Source organism: Vicia villosa, unplaced genomic scaffold (assembly GCF_029867415.1).
Source record: "Vicia villosa cultivar HV-30 ecotype Madison, WI unplaced genomic scaffold, Vvil1.0 ctg.001588F_1_1, whole genome shotgun sequence".
Lineage (NCBI taxonomy): Eukaryota > Viridiplantae > Streptophyta > Magnoliopsida > Fabales > Fabaceae > Vicia > Vicia villosa.
Genome location: NW_026705667.1, coordinates 228880 through 245421, shown reverse-complemented (window position 1 = coordinate 245421; position 16542 = coordinate 228880). Strand labels below are relative to the sequence as shown.

The window sequence follows — 16542 nt, the reverse complement described above, 5'->3', positions numbered from 1 at the left end:
CACAGACATTCGCACGAACCTCCCTCATACAAGAGAAGCATGCAAACACCCATAGAGGCCTAACTTAAGCGTGAACTCTCATATTGACCAATCCTCCACATACATGAAGGAGGTCGCCATGACTATGCCACTTCCTATCTTAGATGTACTTGAATCCGGGTGTAGGATTCGTCCTTCATTTAATTCCTAAAACAACCCTGAAAAATAAAGCAAGCAAAGCAAACATTAAGTGATCCTAAACTTTAAGGTAACCCCTCTTTTAATCGAATATATCCCCAGCAGAGTCACCAGTTTTGTAATACGGTGAACTGCCTTTTTTTAAATGTGCGGATAGCAAGAGTCGCCACCGACTTTTATTTATCCAAATTAACAGAAAGAATAAAAGAACAGGAAAAACCTTTTAAATAAAAAACTGAGTTCGGGGGGTAATTTATACAAAGGGAAGGTGTAAGGCACCCTTTGCATCCATGGTTTTCCATGGGCTCTTAATTGCTTTGCTCTTTGAAACCAAAAGTTTAGAAATGTAGAAGAAGAAGAAATAAGGACTTTAGATTGTAAATGAGCGTAGCCTTTTTGAAGGTTTATGAAAAAGTGTAATAAAAAGATTTTTAAACCAGAGCAAAGAAATTAGGGGCAATTACCTGGTTAGATGAAAAATGTTCTTTCTAGCCTTTCAGGGCTATCCCTACCATAAGAGGGTAAGGAAGTCCTTTGATTTGGAGGTTGAAGGGTCGTCAAATTATCGTTCGCCATAAGACTGTCCCTAGCCATAGAGGGGCAGGTAGTCTAAGGGAAGGATCAGAATAGCCATTTTTCGTTTAGGCAACCAAAGGATACCTCAGCACTTCGTAGGCAACTTCAAGGGACGATATCATATTTGGCGAATCGAAGGCAGCATCATTAGGGACTTATGATCTTTGAATGAACTGAGGGAAACATTGCTGAGGTATCCTCGTATTCGAGGGACATGGCTATTCTGCAAAAAACACAAGGCAACAGGCAACATGCAACAGGCAACAAGAGAGGTGCCATAAAAGGTGCGTGGGTGCAACAATCACGTGATCAGATTCGATTATATTATCTTGTAATTAGGTGATTCTAATTCAATTCATGGTTGTCACTCCCTAGAATTACTAACCACACAATAATATAATGATAGGTTTAAGTGCCTTCAAGGCCAAACAATACAACCTCGGAGCAGATACAAAAATATTATGGGGATGGGAAAAAGAGGAATAATAGATCTGACTCAAGTAATAATTAAAGAAAGAAAAATAAATGAGGTTGGGTTTTAGGGTTACCGACTAGTCGAGCTTTGACGGTTGGCTAACCCTGAAAATTGGGGAAAAAGAAAACAAATACAAAGGGGTGAGTGTATGGACAGTTCATTTAAATCAGCAAGGCAAAATAAATAACTGAAATTAAAAGGCAGAATTAATATTAAATTAAATGTAAAAGGAAACAATAAATGTAAAAGAAATTGAATCGGGACTTAGCTTTGATCTGATATGGTTCGTAGTCGGAGGAAACCCTGATTAGGGTACGAATAAAATTAAAAGAATAAATGATCGATTTAATTAATTATTGGTTTTTCAACCTAATTAAATCGAGGGAAAAAAATAAAATTCGATTAAATATATGACCTTACCATAAGTAAAAGAATATAATTATGATTTCATAAAATTATTTGAATAAAAGAAAATAATATAATAACATAATAAAAATAATTTAAAATAAATATTATTATATTATTTGTAAAAAGAAAAAAAAGAATTTTTTCTTAAAAAAACTAGTTTGTAAAAACTATTATAAAAAAAAACATGTAAACATGTATATATATATATATATATATATATATATATATATATATATATATATATATATATTTAAATAAATAAATATATTATGTAATTAAAAATAAAAAGTTTTATAAAAATCTTAACTTAGGATCTGGTGTGGTGATCTGTGATATTCCATGGTGGTCCTGTGCTTCTGAGGCGTTGGATCTGGAATGGGAACAATCCTAAGGCCAGAGCATGAGTGTGCAACGTGAACCCTAGGGCCTGTGGTACATGGGAACCTGCAAGGAATATTTTTGAAAAAAATACGTTGGGGATAGGGATCAAACCCCTTCCCCTTTGGTGCACATGCGACGCTCCTACCACCCAGTCTATTCACGCTTGTTGATAATAATACGCGAATAATAAAATATATAAAAATCATGTGATATAAGTCTAAAAAGCACGCGCGATTCAAATGCTCCAATCCCAGGGTGACACGCAGTCATCTTCTTTAACAAAACCTGCAAATAGCTTTTTACAGCGCTCATTTACAGAGTGCTATAAAAACTCATACTTTCAACACCTGCCAAACGCTAAATTGCATATACATGCGCAAAAATAAAAACCAAAACCACTGTTGGCTTCGTCTTGGCCATTCGAACCTGTCCATACCAAAATCAAGGCCTGATTCTTACTAAATTACAAAACCCTAATTGGAAACCCTAAAATTCGTGGACAGCCACCATCATCAATCAAGCACAATAATGCAATTTACACTCCAGATAGCACCAACACATTAACATGAACACATATATGTAACTAGTTTCTACAGATAATGCATAATGATTCTAATCGAACTCGAGTTTTAAAAGCTACATACCGTGGCTTGGAGGAGAGATTTTTGGGGGTATTGATATCGAGTGACGATCCAAAAAGCCTCAGTGAACTTCTAGGAATGTGAATTAGCGCTTAGAATCCCTTGAATCGTCCTTCAATTCCAAAATCGTGTTTCCACTTTTCTTGAGAATTTTGAAGCTCTTTCCTTCTTGGCTGCAGCGACCAAAAACCTTGTCCAAGGGTCTGACTCAATTGTCTACTGATAGATGTTTCAATTAAGGTGAGAATTCTGATTTAAATCTCTTTGAATCATGGGACTTGAATTTGATTGGAATTTTATTCTAATATTTCCAATTATGGCTAATTCCAAATCTTTTTCCACCAATATATTCTTGCCCGAATTTGCTTTAAGTATTATGTATTTTGAGGAATAATTCTGATTAAAACCAAGAACAAATCAAATCCCTTTGAATATTTCCCAAATTATTTGATTTATATTACATTTTTAATGAATTAAATTCAATAAAAAATCACACATTAATCAAGAATTCGTGGCTTTGGACTTGGATCTTCTAGATGACTTGGGGAGCAAGATTGGGTCACGAAAGCTTGGGCCTCTTTGTAAAAATATTCATTTTGAGTCCTTTTTCTTCACATTTTTTCCTTCAAAATGGTCCAACTTTGACAAGGCATATCTCTCTCAATTTTTGAGGTATGGAGGAGTTCTAGGACTTTTTAGAAACCTTAGAGAGTCCTCTAACCAGTGTTTTTGGTCTCATGTCAAAATAATTTTCCATGCTCCTTGTGTGCTCTTTTGAAAAAGATGACTTTTGGTTGACTTTTGAAAAGGACCTATAATGTTTTGATCCATATCTCTCAAATGAAGCTTTTTTAGACTTGGCTTGTGAGAGACAAAATTGTAGAGAATCCAATTTACTTCAAAATGAGCCTTGGATGGAAAATTTCTGATGTTCCATGTGGGAGTTATGGCTGGTCAAAGTTCAGTTGACTTTCTCCTATGAAAAACCTTAATTTAGAAACTTTTGGAATTGTTGATTTCTGATCTTTCCTTAATGAACCATGATCAATTCTTGATCAAATGGTGAATGATACTTCAATATAAGGATGTTGACAAGAAATCAGGATTTTTGACTGTACTTTGACCACAGTTGACTTTTAGGTCAAATCAATCGACTATTGACTTTCTGAACAATTGAGTGGTCAATCTTTTGAATTGAGACCTGAAATTTTTCATGGAGGTAGTGTGGAGTATCATAGACCATATGGGATGCCTTGGAGCTTTTGATCCATTGATTTTTTCTCAGAACAACAAAACCCTAATTCTTTGGACCTTGTTTAGGAGGGGGTGTCTTTGAGCTTTGTACCTTGATTTGAATTTGAATAGGAGAAATAGTATGGGCAAATTTTGGGGTATGACACCGTGGTACTATCACAGTGGATCAACACAGCTAGCATAGGTTTTTCCCACAAAGGAATCTCAGCTAGCAAGCATCATAACCAACTTGCTTCTTCACTAGCATTTGCTAATGCTATCATTTCAGAATCCATCGTGGACTTAGCCAGGATAGTCTGTTTCTTTGATTTCCAAGTTACAGCTCCAACGGCTATGTTGAATACATAGCCATTAGTAGCTTTAGAATCATCTGATAAGGTATTCCAATCTGCATCACTGTATCCTTCAAGTACTGCAGGAAATCTATGATAATGTAGACCGAGGTTCTTTGTCTTTTTAAGGTACCGCATGACTCGCTCAATAGCTCGCCAATGCTCATTACTCGGTCTACTCGTAAACCTACACAACAATCCTACGACATATGCAATGTCTGGTCTGGTACAATCAGTGGCATACCTAAGACTGCCAATGATGCTTGCATATTCTGCCTGTCTGACACTTTCACCAGTGTTCTTAAATAGTTTCATGCTTGGATCATATGGTGTGCTCGATGGTTTACATTCAAAATAATTATATTTCTTTAAGATCTTTTCCACGTAATGTGATTGATCCAAAGAAATTCCTGGTTCGGAGTTTGTGATCTTGATGCCAAGAATCACACTCGCTTCTCCGAGGTCTTTCATATCAAAGTTGTTGCACAACAATGATTTCATAGCATTAACGGCGTGAATGTTTGATCCAAGTATGAGTAGATCGTCTACATATAGACATATGATAGTGCAAATGCGATTCTCAGATTTGTAATAAACGCATTTGTCACTTTCATTCACTTTGTACCCATTCGATATCATTAAGTTATCAAACTTTTCATGCCATTGCTTAGGAGCTTGTTTTAATCCATACAAGAACTTATCTAACTTACAGACCTTGTTTTCTTGTCCATGGATCACAAAACCTTCCGGTTGTTCCATATAGATTTCTTCTTCTAAGTCACCGTTTAGAAAAGCTGGTTTTACATCCATTTGGTGTACTATCAAATTATAAATAGTAGCAACTGAGATAAGTACCCTAATGGATGTAATTCTAGTGACTGGAGAGTAGGTGTCGAAGAAATCTACATTTTCTCTTTGTCTAAAATCCTTGGCTACAAGATGAGCCTTGTATTTATCAATAGTTCCATCAGGTTTTAGTTTCTTTTTCAAAACCCATTTACAACCGATTGGTTTGCATCCAGGAGGCAAGTCTACTAAGTGCCAGGTCTTGTTAGACTCTAAGGAATCTATCTCATCATTAATAGCTTCTTGCCATAAGTCTGCATCCAGAGATGACAAAGCTTCTTGAAGATTTATTGGATCTTCTTCTACATTATAAGCCGCATAGTCATGCCCATAGTCTTTAGAGACTCTTACTCTTTTACTTCGTCGAAGTTCTGTTTCTATATTGTCGTTGCTTTCTGTGCTTCTTATCACAAGAATGTGACTCGATTCAGTACCCCCACTATTTATTGATTTGAAGGGAAATTTGTTTTCATAGAAATCAACATCATTTGATTCTATGATCACTTTTGAATTTAGGTCATAAAACCTATATGCCTTATTGTTTCCTGCATACCCAATGAATACACATTCGTATGCTCTACTAGCGAGTTTAACTCGTTTCGGATCCGGAATTCTGACATAGGCCAGACAGCCCCAAGCTCTCAAATAAGACAAGTTTGGTTGTCTTTTCTTTAATATATCATAAGGTGAGATCTTAATTTTTGACTTGGGTATTCTATTCAGGACATAGCAAACAATCAATAAAATTTACCCCCACCAGTGAGGTGCAGCACCAGAATTCATCATAATTGCAACAACAAGTTCAGTAAAAGTTCTATTCTTTCTTTCTGCTTTACCATTCATTTCAGGAGAATATGGATCGGTCGTTTCATGTACAATTCCATGTTTAATATAAAATTCATTGAATAACCCAGAATCGTATTCAGTTCCCCTATCACTACGAAGTCTCTTAATCTTCTTACTAAATTGATTCTCAATTTCAGTCACATACATCTTAAACATGTCAAGCGCTTCACTTTTATTTTTCATTAAGTATATATAAGTATAATCAGAGCAATCGTCAATAAGTGATAAAATAACGTTTACTATTGTTAGAACAAGATTTGTTCTGATCAATTATCTTAGTTTTGATGATAACAATAATATGAATTTTGCTTAAGATAATATGGTACTCTAATCCAATACAATTTCCTTTTCAGGAAATATATAACGAGTATGCATAATTCAGCGCTCAGAAGCTTTGTCTCAAAGGGTTCAGCATGCAACATCAGAACATGGTCTGGCAAGACATCAGAAGATGGTCGAAGCAGAATCAGAACATGGGTCTATGGAAGCATCAGAAGAACATGAGAGCAGAAGCACTGAAGTTCTGATGGTATCACGCTCAGAAGCACTTCAAGGTCAGAAGATCAGAAGATGCTTTGCACCAAGCTGTTTGACTCTGATGATATTCAAACGTTGTATTCACAAACATCAGATCAGAAGGAAGTACAAGTGGCAAGCTACGCTGACTGACAAAAGGAACGTTAAAAGCTACTAAAGGCAACGTCAGTAGACACAGCGTGAACAAGGCTCGAGGTAGTTGACAAAAGCGTATAACATTAAATGCGATGCTGTACGGAACACGCAAAGCATTAAATGCACTCAACGGTCATCTTCTCCAACGCCTATAAATATGAAGTTCTGATGAGAAGCAAGGTTAACGATTCTGAACAAAAACAACTCATATTAACTTGCTGAAACTCTGTTCTACTCAAAGCTCAGAATCTTCATCTTCATCAAAGCTCACTACATTGCTGTTGTAATATATTAGTGAGATTAAGCTTAAACGTTAAGAGAAATATCACAGTTTGTGATTATAGCTTTTAAGAAGCAATTGTAATACTCTTAAAATTGATTACATTAAGTTGTAAGGAACTAGAGTGATCGTGTGGATCAGAATACTCTAGGAAGTCTTAGAGGTTATCTAAGCAGGTTGTAACTAGAGTGATCGTGTGGATCAGAATACTCTAGAAAGTCTTAGAGGGTATCTAAGCAGTTGTTCCTGGAGTGATCAGTGTGTGATCAGAAGACTCTGGAAGACTTAGTTGCTGACTAAGTGGAGAACCATTGTAATCCGTGCGATTAGTGGATTAAATCCTCAGTTGAGGTAAATCATCTCTGCGGGGGTGGACTGGAGTAGTTTAGTTAACAACGAACCAGGATAAAAATAACTGTGCAATTTATTTTTATCTGTCAAGTTTTTAAAGCTACACTTATTCAAACCCCCCCCCCTTTCTAAGTGTTTTTCTATCCTTCAATTGGCATCAGAGCGCCGGTTCTAAGGTGCAAGCACTTAACCGTGTTTAGAAAAGATTCAGGAAGAGAAAAACGCTTCAGTAAAAGATGGCTGATGAAACTGCAAAGTCTACATCTACATCTGGCTCTGCTGAGCAACACAACGGTAACAATGGTTATACTAGACCGCCGGTATTTGATGGTGAAAACTTTGAATACTGGAAAGATAAACTGGAAAGTTACTTTCTTGGTCTAGATGGTGATCTATGGGATCTTCTGATGGATGGTTACAAACATCCGGTAAATGCCAGTGGCGTAAAGCTGATAAGGCAAGAAATGAACGATGATCAGAAGAAGCTTTTCAGGAATCATCATAAATGCAGAACTGTTTTGCTGAATGCTATCTCTCATGCTGAGTATGAGAAGATATCTAACAGGGAAACGGCCTATGACATATATGAGTCTTTGAAAATGACTCATGAAGGAAATGCTCAAGTCAAGGAGACTAAAGCTCTCGCTTTAATCCAGAAGTATGAAGCCTTCAAGATGGAGGATGATGAAGACATTGAAAAGATGTTTTCAAGATTTCAAACTCTTACTGCTGGATTGAGAGTTCTTGACAAGGGATACACCAAGGCTGATCACGTAAAGAAGATCATCAGAAGCTTACCCAGAAGATGGGGTCCTATGGTGACTGCATTCAAGATTGCAAAGAATCTGAATGAAGTTTCTCTGGAAGAGCTTATCAGTGCCTTGAGAAGCCATGAAATAGAGCTGGACGCAAATGAGCCTCAAAAGAAAGGTAAGTCTATTGCATTAAAATCCAATATCATGAAATGCACTAACGCTTTTCAGGCTAGAGAAGAAGATCCTGAAGAATCAGAATCTGAAGAAGAAGATGAACTGTCCTTGATCTCCAGAAGGCTAAATCAACTCTGGAAGAACAAGCAAAGGAAGTTCAGAGGCGTCAGAAGTTCAAAGAAATTTGAACGTGGAGAATCTTCTGATGACAGAAGATTTGACAAGAAGAAGGTCATGTGCTATGAATGCAATGAGCCTGGACACTTCAAGAATGAATGTCCAAAACTTCAGAAGGAAAATCCCAAGAAGAAGTTTCATAAGAAGAAAGGTCTTATGGCAACCTGGGATGAGTCAGAAGATGATTCAGACTCTGAAGATGAGCAGGCTAACTGTGCGCTGATGGCGACAGAAGATGACGGATCAGAATCTACATCAGAGTCAGATTCTGAAGAGGTATTTTCTGAACTTACTAGAGATGAGTTAGTTTCCGGTCTAACTGAACTTCTGGAATTCAAGTCTCAGATCAGTCTCAAATACAAAAAGCTGAAAAAGCTATTTGAATTTGAAACAAAGAAGCTTGAGTTGGAGAATTCTGAATTAAAAGAAAAACTTTTAAAATTATCCAATAATGTTGGATCTCCTTCTGATTCAGAAAAATCCACTCCTAGTCTAAACCATATTCTGAAAGAATATGATTTAAGTTTCAGGAAGTTCTTATCTAGAAGTATTGGCAGAAGTCAGCTAGCTTCTATGATATATGCTGTGTCTGGAAACAAAAGAGTCGGCATTGGTTTTGAGGGTGAAACCCCATACAAACTTGAACCTGTTGATGAAATGAAATTCACATACAAGCCATTGTATGATCAGTTCAAGTATGGCCACTCCCATGATATTAGGCACACTTCACATGCTCAAAGTTTTCACATAACACACACCAAAAAGCATGTGACACAACCTAGGAAATATCATGAAACTCATATTAAAATTTATCATGCTGTTCCTCCTATTGCTTACAATGTTAAACCCAAGTTCAATCAGAACTTGAGAAAATCTAACAAGAAAGGACCCAAGAAGATGTGGGTACCTAAGGATAAGATTATTCCTATTGCAGATATCCTTGGCTGCAAAAAGGACAAAGCACAACATGTCGTGGTACCTGGACTCTGGATGCTCACGACACATGACAGGAAGGAGGTCTATGTTCCAAGACCTGGTGCTTAAGTCTGGAGGAGAAGTCAAGTTTGGAGGAGATCAGAAGGGCAAGATAATTGGCTCTGGAACTATAAAGTCTGGTAACTCTCCTTCCATTTCTAATGTACTTCTTGTAGAAGGATTAACACATAACCTCTTATCTATCAGTCAACTGAGTGACAATGGTTATGATATAATCTTTAATCATAAGTCTTGCAAGGCTGTAAATCAGAAGGATGGCTCAATCCTATTTACAGGCAAGAGAAAGAACAACATTTATAAGACAGATCTGCAAGATCTTATGAGTCAGAAGGTGACTTGTCTTATGTCTGTTTCTGAAGAGCAGTGGGTCTGGCACAGAAGATTAGGTCATGCTAGTTTGAGAAAGATTTCTCAGATTAACAAACTGGATCTTGTCAGAGGACTCCCTAATCTGAAATTCAAATCAGATGCTCTTTGTGAAGCATGTCAGAAGGGCAAGTTCTCCAAACCTGCATTCAAGTCCAAGAATGTTGTTTCTACCTCAAGGCCATTAGAACTCTTGCACATTGATCTGTTTGGCCCAGTCAAAACAGCATCTGTCAGAGGGAAGAAATATGGATTAGTCATCGTAGATGATTATAGCCGCTGGACGTGGGTAAAATTCTTGAAACACAAGGATGAGTCTCATTCAGTGTTCTTTGATTTCTGCATTCAGATTCAATCTGAAAAAGAGTGTAAAATCATAAAGGTCAGAAGTGATCATGGTGGTGAATTTGATAACAGATCCTTTGAAGAATTCTTCAAAGAAAATGGTATTGCCCATGATTTCTCTTGTCCTAGAACTCCACAGCAAAATGGAGTTGTAGAACGAAAGAATAGGACTCTGCAAGAAATGGCCAGAACCATGATCAATGAAACCAATATGGCTAAGCATTTCTGGGCAGAAGCAATAAACACTGCATGCTATATTCAGAATAGAATCTCTATCAGACCTATTCTAAATAAGACTCCTTATGAATTGTGGAAGAATAGAAAGCCCAACATTTCATATTTCCATCCTTTTGGATGTGTATGTTTTATTCTGAACACTAAAAATCATCTTGGTAAGTTTGATTGCAAAGCACAAAAATGTTTCCTTCTTGGATATTCTGAACGCTCAAAAGGCTACAGAGTATACAATACTGAAACATTGATTGTGGAAGAATCAATCAATATCAGGTTTGATGATAAGCTTGGTTCTGAAAAACCAAAGCAGTTTGATAATTTTGCAGATTGTGATATTGACATATCAGAAGTTGTTGAGCCAAGAAGCAACGCATCAGAAGCAGAGCTTCTCAGAAGCAAAGAATCTGAAGATCAAGTATCAGCTTCTCTGGAGAATCTAAGCATTTCTGAAGAACCATCTGTCAGAAGATCATCCAGACTCATCTCTGGTCATTCAGAAGATGTCATTCTTGGAAAGAAGGATGATCCAATCAGAACAAGAGCATTCCTTAAGAACAATGCAGACTGTCAATTAGGCCTTGTATCTTTGATCGAGCCAACTTCTGTTGATCATGCTCTAGAAGATCCAGACTGGATAATTGCTATGCAAGAAGAACTGAATCAGTTTACAAGGAATGATGTTTGGGATCTTGTTCCTAGACCAGATGGATTCAATATAATCGGTACAAAATGGGTCTTCAGAAACAAGCTCAGTGAGAAAGGTGAAGTGGTAAGGAACAAAGCCAGACTGGTGGCTCAGGGTTATAGTCAGCAAGAAGGGATTGACTATACAGAAACCTTTGCACCAGTGGCCAGGTTAGAATCTATTCGTCTATTAATTTCATTTGCCACTCAACATAACATCACTCTCTATAAGATGGATGTTAAGAGTGCCTTCTTAAATGGTTATATAGATGAAGAAGTTTATGTCCATCAACCTCCTGGTTTTGAAGACTCTATGTCTCCTAATCATGTTTTTAAATTAAAGAAATCGTTGTATGGATTGAAACAAGCTCCCAGAGCTTGGTATGAACGCTTAAGTTCTTTCCTTCTGGATAATGGTTTCACTAGAGGAAAAGTGGACACTACTCTCTTTTGTAAAACCTTTAAAAGGGATATTTTAATTTGTCAAATATATGTAGATGATATTATTTTTGGAACATCTAATGCTATACTTGGAAAGGAGTTTGCTAAGTCTATGCAGGCTGAGTTTGAAATGAGCATGATGGGAGAACTCAAGTATTTCCTTGGAATACAAATAAATCAAACATCAGAAGGAACGTATGTTCACCAAACCAAGTATGTGAAGGAACTTCTGAAGAAGTTTAATCTTCTAGACTGCAAAGAAGCCAAAACTCCTATGCATCCAACATGCATCCTAGGTAAGGATGAGGTAAGTAAGAAGGTAGATCAGAAGTTATACAGAGGTATGATTGGATCTCTTCTATATTTGACTGCTTCTAGACCTGACATTCTGTTCAGTGTTTGTTTGTGTGCTAGATTCCAATCAGATCCTAGAGAATCTCATTTAACTGCTGTTAAGAGAATTCTAAGGTATCTGAAAGGTACTACTAATGTTGGCTTAGTTTACAGAAAATCTAAAGAATACAACTTAGTAGGATTCTGCGATGCTGACTATGCTGGAGACAGAATTGAAAGAAAGAGTACTTCAGGAAGTTGCCAATTTCTTGGAAGTCATTTGATCTCCTGGTATAGCAAGAAGCAAGCAACTATTGCTTTATCAACAACAGAAGCAGAATATGTCGCTGCTGCTGGTTGCAGTACACAGATGCTCTGGATGAAGAGTCAGTTAGAAGATTATCAGATATATGAGAGTAACATTCCTATATTCTGTGATAATACTTCTGCTATATGTTTATCTAAGAATCCTATTCTTCATTCAAAGGCTAAACTTATTGAGATTAAACATCATTTCATAAGGGACTATGTTCAGAAGGGTGTTATATCTTTAAACTTTGTGGATACAGACCATCAATGGGCTGATATCTTTACAAAACCCCTGGCTGAAGATAGGTTTAAGTTCATTCTGAAGAACATCAGTATGGATTTATGCCCAGAATGAGAAGATGAGAAGTTCTTACGTATGAGTATCTTCTGAAATGAATGTGAATTTTTTTTTAATCAGAAGTTCTGATTGAAATCTTTTAGAAATTATGATTCGGTTATTACTAACGTTTCATTGTCTAAGTTGATTCAGAACCTCTTTTAAAGCAAAATAGCTGTAACGTTTTATCTCGAGATGGTAAACCTGTTGTTACTATTCATGGATAAGCGCGCGTGCAGTTGAAGGGACACCGACCATAGGTAACTGTGCTAGTCACCTCATTTGTCTTTATTATCTCTCCTCATGTCACGTAACATTAAATGCTATCCATCATTTGTTTCATTTTATTTTCTTTTAAATACTCTTCAAACGCTTCTCCTTCCCTCTTATATTTTCTCTTTTACACTCTGTCTGTGTTCTCCTTCTCTATCTCTTTGCATTCCTCATCAAGTTTTTCTCTCTCTCTTCCGTTTTCTTCTCTTGCTCAAACAAAGTTTTTTTTCTTTTAAAATATTCTTTTTGATGATATGACAAAAAGGGGGAGAAGATAAATGATAAATGATTTGATTAATCTATCAGTTGCTGGGTAAAGCTCCCACACATTTTCTAACAAGAACTGCAAGTTCTATATGGTTTAAGTGTTTTGCAGGTATAAAGAAGTGAAGAGAATCTTCAAAGCAAACACAAGAAGCAAAACCATAAGAAGTGTTATTCTGTAAAAAGAATAAATTCATGGAAACTGAAGCAAGCTGAGTGCTGTCAAGCTTCAGAAATCAGAAGCAAGAAAGAAGAATGAATCAGGAGCACTGATAATAGAATTTGATCCATATTTGTCTATTTGCTCTGACAAAATTCTATTTGCTCTGATACATTATTTCAGCCTATATGGCTCTGATACATATCATGTGTTCTAATATACATTTTATGTTCTGACTCGTTCATGCTGACTTTTGTCGTTTAGTTTTTGTTCTGTAACATTTCAGGATGTAGAGATGCTCTGATGATGCTCTGGTACATTCAACAATGTTCTGATACAAATCTAGCATGAAGTGATGTTAGTAGAAATTCAAAGCTCTGAAGCTATCCGAGGGAAGCAGAAATCAGAAGCTGTGAATGTTCTAAAGATCCAGAAAACTCAAGTTCTGAAGCTGTCCTAAATGGAAGCAGAAATCAGAAGCTGTGAATGTTCTGAAGATCAAAGAAATTCAAGTTCTGAAGCTGTCCTAAATGGAAGCAGAAATCAGAAGCTGTGAATGTTCTGAAGATCAAAGAAATTCAAGTTCTGAAGCTGTCCTAGATGGAAGCAGGAATCAGAAGCTGTGAGTGTTCTAGGGATCTAAGGAAATTCTAGTTCTGAAGCTGTCCAATGGAAGCAGAAGTCAGAAGCTATGAATTCTCTAAAGACAGAAGCTTATGTGATCGTCTCTACCGAAATAATCAGGGAAGTCTTTTATTAAAGTTCTTCGAATATTTATTTCAGGGGGAGACTATTTATCTCAGGGGGAGATTGTTAATCTCAGGGGGAGACATATTCATATGCTTATGCTATAGCTGTGTAATTTGTCTTTTGCCGTCTGCTCTTTCTGATCGCAAATTCATATCATTTATATATGTTTTTGTCATCATCAAAAAGGGGGAGATTGTTAGAACAAGATTTGTTCTGATCAATTATCTTAGTTTTGATGATAACAATAATATGAATTTTGCTTAAGATAATATGGTACTCTAATCCAATGCAATTTCCTTTTCAGGAAATATATAAAGAGTATGCATAATTCAGCGCTCAGAAGCTTTATCTCAAAGGGTTCAGCATGCAACATCAGAACATGGTCAGGCAAGACATCAGAAGATGGTCGAAGCAGAATCAGAACATGGGTCTATGGAAGCATCAGAAGAACATGAGAGCAGAAGCACTGAAGTTCTGATGGTATCACGCTCAGAAGCACTTCAAGGTCAGAAGATCAGAAGATGCTTTGCACCAAGCTGTTTGACTCCGATGATATTCAAACGTTGTATTCACAAACATCAGATCAGAAGGAAGTACAAGTGGCAAGCTACACTGACTGACAAAAGGAACGTTAAAAGCTACTAAAGGCAACGTCAGTAGACACAGCGTGAACAAGGCTCGAGGTAGTTGACAAAAGCGTATAACATTAAATGCGATGCTGTACGGAACACGCAAACCATTAAATGCACTCAACGGTCATCTTCTCCAACGCCTATAAATATGAAGTTCTGATGAGAAGCAAGGTTAACGATTCTGAACAAAAACAACTCATATTAACTTGCTGAAACTCTGTTCTACTCAAAGCTCAGAATCTTCATCTTCATCAAAGCTCACTACATTGCTGTTGTAATATATTAGTGAGATTAAGCTTAAACGTTAAGAGAAATATCACAGTTTGTGATTATAGCTTTTAAGAAGCAATTGTAATACTCTTAGAATTGATTACATTAAGTTGTAAGGAACTAGAGTGATCGTGTGGATCAGAATACTCTAGGAAGTCTTAGAGGTTATCTAAGCAGGTTGTAACTAGAGTGATCGTGTGGATCAGAATACTCTAGAAAGTCTTAGAGGGTATCTAAGCAGTTGTTCCTGGAGTGATCAGTGTGTGATCAGAAGACTCTGGAAGACTTAGTTGCTGACTAAGTGGAGAACCATTGTAATCCGTGCGATTAGTGGATTAAATCCTCAGTTGAGGTAAATCATCTCTGCGGGGGTGGACTGGAGTAGTTTAGTTAACAACGAACCAGGATAAAAATAACTGTGCAATTTATTTTTATCTGTCAAGTTTTTAAAGCTACACTTATTCAAACCCCCCCCCCCCCCTTTCTAAGTGTTTTTCTATCCTTCAACTATTTCTAGTTAAAGCTCCATCTAATTCACATATATCAGAATGTATAAGATCTAGGGGATTAGATTCTTTAATAGTTGATTTATGAGAAGTCTTAGTTATTTTAGCTTGACTACAATATTCACATTTATTTGAATCATTCACATTTAATTTAGGAATTAAGCCTAAGTCGCTTGCATTAGAAATAACTCGCTTATTAACGTGACAAAGTCTAGCATGCCAAATATTAAAATCACACAAAGAGCAAACGGAAGGAGAAACTTTATTAAAATCAACATTCAACTTAAACATGCCATCAACGGCGTACCCTTTCCCAACAAAAATACCATTCTTAGTGATGGTGTACAAATCCGCCCCTATAGTTTGACTAAACCCTGCCTTATTTAAAAGAAAACCAGAAACAAGATTCTTCCTAATTTCAGGAACGTGCATGACGTCATTCAAGATCAAAGTCTTTCCTAAGGTGAATTTCAGCTCAACATCTCCAATTCCAGCAACATTAGTGGTGTGAGCATCTCCCAACAACACTTTCTTATCTTCAGCAATAGTGTATGTCTTGAACATAGCACGATAATAGCAGACATGGAGAGAGGCACCAGTGTCTATCCACCAACCATCACTTCCACCAACCATGTTGATTTCAGTGATCATAGAACCAAATGGCTCATCAGTCATGTTAATCTGAGCATTTAAGCCAGCAACAGGTTTAGGCCTGCTCTTACATTTCTTTGCCATATGACCTGGTTTTCCACAATTGTAGCAAGTGAAAACCGGAGCGTCATTTATCTGAGGTGGTGGTTGTTGCCTAGTAAATGGAGCAGATGGGGCCCTAGAAGGATTCTCATTCTTAATTCAGTTCACAGCATTGCGGTTCTGATTCTTTAATGGTTTTCCAGTAGGCTTCGGAACCGCACCGAATCTCTTTTTATTGTTAGAAACAACTAAGACTTCATCTTTCTGATCTTGTCTCCGAGCTTCCTCTTCAATTCGGAGACGAGTAATCAGACTCTCGATTAAAATTTTTTTTGTGGCGAAGGACATTTTTGAAATCTTTCCAACCGGGGGGACAGTTTGTCAATGATTACAGCAATTTGAAATTGTTCATTGAGGGGCATACCTTCAGTAATGATTTCATGAGCAATTTTCTGAAGCTCGTGGCTTTGAGCTTCCACAAACTTTTCATCCACCATCTTGTAGTTCAAGTAGCGGCTCACAGCATATTTCTTTGCACCAGCTTCTTCAGTGTCATACTTCCTTTGGAGAGCTTCCCAGACCTGTTTAGCAGTCTTGTGATTAC

The 16542-nt window shown here is 36.9% G+C and overlaps 1 protein-coding gene across 1 annotated transcript in view; it reads right to left on the bottom strand.

Moving 5' to 3' along the window:
* The window catches only part of LOC131635910 (secreted RxLR effector protein 161-like), a 31324-nt gene extending 26765 nt beyond the window's left edge, over positions 1 to 4559 (bottom strand). Inside the window, exon 1 of the mRNA XM_058906547.1 lies at positions 4142 to 4559. Coding sequence (XP_058762530.1) covers positions 4142 to 4559 — 418 coding nt within the window. The remainder of the gene's footprint in view (positions 1 to 4141) is intronic.
* Between the last annotated feature and the right edge of the window lie 11983 nt (positions 4560 to 16542).